Source organism: Dipteris shenzhenensis, chromosome 33 (genome assembly GCF_047967505.1).
Source record: "Dipteris shenzhenensis isolate YYH24624 ecotype China chromosome 33, Dip_SZ_1.0, whole genome shotgun sequence".
Lineage (NCBI taxonomy): Eukaryota > Viridiplantae > Streptophyta > Polypodiopsida > Gleicheniales > Dipteridaceae > Dipteris > Dipteris shenzhenensis.
In genome coordinates, this window is record NC_141628.1 from 34691617 (window position 1) to 34695403 (window position 3787).

Consider the following 3787-nt stretch of genomic DNA (forward strand, 5'->3'; position numbering starts at 1 on the left):
TGGGTAGCAATTTGTGGTTTTGGTAAAAGCGACAAACTTTGAAGACGATGGTGAATTCGCGCGACAATTTGTTGGGGGGAGAGGGTGAGGTGAGACATTTCAAACATTGAAGTTGATCATGAATTCGGGTGGCGTGGGTGGTTACAGCGAGCCATTTCAAACATTGAAGGTGAATGAATTGGGCGAGGGTGGGGGAGCTCTTGCACGCTATAAACCGTACAGAGTGAAATAGTTGAGCTCTTCAACAGCCAAAACACTTTTAGTTCCTCGCTGCTGTCGCAAACTAGAAGATTTGCATTAGCCACAAATGATCTACAGCCAAGCGAAAGATTTTACGGTGCTATTGATTTGTTGCCTTCATATTGAGCACTTCATCAGCCCATACACTTCTCGTCCCTCACTTCTGTCACAAATTGGAAGATTTGCATTAGCCACAAATGATCTACAGCCAACTCATCACATCCAACGTGAACATGCTCAATCACTAACCCAACAGATACAGTACATGTGTATAGTTATGCTAAATATAGAGGAGCTCAACATACAAAAGCTTTGTAACTGTGATCATTTGTGAGACATCGGCGTACTGATCGCTAGAGTTGGGAGGTATAAATAGCTTATATCCTTGCCTTCCACGTACTGATCGCTAGAGTTGGGAGGTATAAATAGCTAATATCCTTGCCTTCCACCACCCTCCTTTGCCTTTGAGTTCTGCCATTACTTTGGATTGTCCCAAAGCGAGACGTCTTCGACATTCAAATAAAGAATTAGTGTTACTCTAGTACTACAAAGAATAAAGAAGCAGCTCCAGACTCCATCTAAGGAGATAATTATTCAGCCTCTTTTTACTTCGAGCTGCGGGCTTATTAATAATCCCCTGCCGCACTTCATCACATCACATAATCAGACACAGGTCCTGAAATAATCAACGTATATGCTAAAGGAATTTAATGAGACAGAGAATGCTTCCAGCTCGATGTAGTCCTAGATGCATACACAGCGCTGCAGGCAATAACCCGCTACTGTTGCTCGGTAGATCACCTACTGTCCGGTTCTCAGAAACCCATTACTGTTGTGACAGATTGAGAGAAAGACAGAAGAAATCAGATATAGAAATCTGGATTCAAGCGAGGCGTGGCTATGGCGTGGAGAGGCTGGGATAAGACCATCAAGCCATGAGCCTCAGTCAGATCCATAGTCTGCACTGTTGTTGGAGGGGGCGGTGCCCAGCTGAATCCTTGTATCAACCTTGCTAATCCCAGGAGTACCACGCTCGATCCCAGAGTTGCCCCCGGGCACCCCCTCCTCCCTGCTCCAAAAGGCACAATTCTTAATAGACTATCGTTCAATTCCACGTTCTCGCCCAGAAAACGATCTGGTTGGAACTCCGTTGGCCTATCCCACACCTTTGGATTGCGTCCCAACGAGTATGTGTTGATCAGCACTCGGGTGTTCTTTGGGATATGATAACCTGCCACCTCCGCGTCTGCCAAGGATACATGAGGTATGAGGAAAGCTCCCACGGGATGAAGGCGGAAGATCTCCTTGACTACGGCTTTAAGGTGGTGCAGACTGGGTAGATCCCTCTCCTCTACGACCCGTTCCATTCCTACAACGGAGTCTATTTCGCCCCTCACCTTCAGCATGACGTGAGGATGCCGCATCAGCTCTGCCATGGTCCACTCGCTGGTTATCGAGGAAGTATCTGTCCCCGCTGCCACCAAATCCTGGAGAGAAACCCACACAGAAGCATGAAACAATCCTGTCACGTTCGACTTCCTCGCTTCAGAGCATTAAGCGAATCGTGAATTGAAAGAAGACTCAGCAAGAAGAACTTACAATCAAAATGGCCTTGATGGTACTCTGCTTCAGCTGTTTCTCGCCGTTCTCTCCTGGAAGAGACAGCAGTTGATCGACAAAGTTGGAGCAGCATTCATCTTCCTTCCCTATGGCCCTTTCCCGGTGTTCATCAATGATCGCATCGTAAATCTCGTCAACCTTTCTCATGATCTCACTCATTCTTCTCTCATGTCCCTGTATGTCGAAAGGCCTGAGGAAGGGTAAGTAATCGGCTATGTTGAAAGCGTTGATCAAAGCGAAGGCAGCATATATTAAAGCCTTATGCTCTGCAGCTTCCTTTGGTCCCGCATTGCCTGCACCAAAATACCGCTTGCCCAGTATCATCCGGGTGAGTGTGTTGCTGGAAAGACCTCCAAAAGTATCCCGTAAGTTAACAACTTTCCCAGCCTTAGAACACTCGAGGACCTCCCTCACCATACACTGGACTTCTTCCATCCTTCCTTGCTGGAAATATTCCAGCCTCTTAGGCGTAAGCAACTCGAACAAGCAGAGCCTTCGCATACTCCTCCAATGGGCGCCATATGGCGAGAAGGCAATGTCCTGTCCACCATACGTGAAGTGCTCCGAAGCAATATTCTTGGGGCGTGAAGCAAATACATGATCCTGCTTCTTAAGGAACTCGCAAACCAACTCGGGTTCGTCCGTCACAACAGCAGGCACCCAACCCAACCGTAGATAGACCAGCGAGCCGTATTTTTGCGTCAACCTTTCCATGCCATGGTGTGGAATTGGCCCAACTTGAAACAGATTACCCACGACTGGCCATGGACGTGGTCCAGGTGGTAGCCTCAGACTTGAAGCTCGCTTCCTCTGGAAAACTCTACAAAAGACCACAATGAGCAGCACGAGGGCGACAGGGATCTTGGCGGAGAGGAGCCTTTCGTCGAGGGACCAAGCTCTGCTCGCTTGCACGACGATATCCATGGGAGAAGCCCTCTAGCACAGGTCATGAAGAGCACGCATGGTTGCAAAAAACTCCTGCTGGCGGTGTAAGCGTTGCTTGAAGAGGAGTATGTATAGGAAGGAGAGCTCAGTGCAGCTGTGGGGGTAGCAAGAAGAGCCCAGGTAAGGTGCGTCGGGAGGCAAGAGCACCTAATGTAGCACGAGAGAGATAGAGAGAATTGTTGGTCTGAAATGAAATAGATAGATGGATGGATAGAGAGATCAAGAGACAGCGAAAGAGAAGGAAATGGATTGGAGTCCAAGCACCCTATATGGGCTCAACTGGAAACTGAAGGAGGGGAGACAAAGGGATCGAGAGAGAGAGCTAGCTGAACACACAGCTAATTGGTACAGCCAAGGTAGAGGGGAAGGTTTGCAGCTTGAGAGGGATGGATATACCAAAAGATGAACCGCACGGGAAAGGATGAAGGGAGTGACCAGCTGCAGGATACGCAGCAACAGCAACGAAGAGAAGCTGCAAGACGAAGAAGAAGCAGAAGCAGGAGGGAGAAGCTGCAATGGGAGAGCTACTGAACAACTAGAATCTCTTTAAGGCCCTATACTTCCTTAGAGCCGTAAAGAAGCATCAAGGAGGTTGATGGCACAGTGCAGTGTGGCTTTTCCAAGGTTTTGCTTGTTAAACCCTGGGCCTTGATTTTTCTCAATTAGCTTAATTCACACTCTAATCAGTCTTTAATGAGCCTCTAATTTAACGCCTATATATCAGGGAGTGGACGTGGCCTCAGTTACACCCCCCTGACTAGCTCCAACTACCTTAGTGACCTGGCACCGCCACTAAATTTAGCGGTTCTTCAGACAGAAACCGGCCAAATTGTGGGCACTATTTGGCGCCATCTGGTGAGCATTGGAAAACCGCCGTGGCCATTGGGAGCTGAGTACGCTGCCCTCATTCAAGACCCCATTCAATTCTCACCACCCCTGGACTGTACCACGCGCTGTGGAGTAGTTTTCCGTCTACGCTGGC

The 3787-nt window shown here is 48.4% G+C and overlaps 1 protein-coding gene across 1 annotated transcript; it reads right to left on the reverse strand.

The window, feature by feature from the left end:
- Window positions 1-647: 647 nt before the first annotated feature.
- On the reverse strand, window positions 648-3319 carry LOC147880029 (cytochrome P450 703A2-like). The gene is made up of 2 exons (XM_087371872.1): window positions 1840-3319; window positions 648-1727 (listed from the first exon to the last, which is right to left on the reverse strand). The coding sequence occupies exons 1-2, from the start codon at window positions 2782-2784 to the stop codon at window positions 1104-1106; spliced, it is 1569 nt and encodes a 522-aa protein (XP_087227998.1). The 5' UTR covers window positions 2785-3319; the 3' UTR covers window positions 648-1103.
- Window positions 3320-3787: the final 468 nt, after the last annotated feature.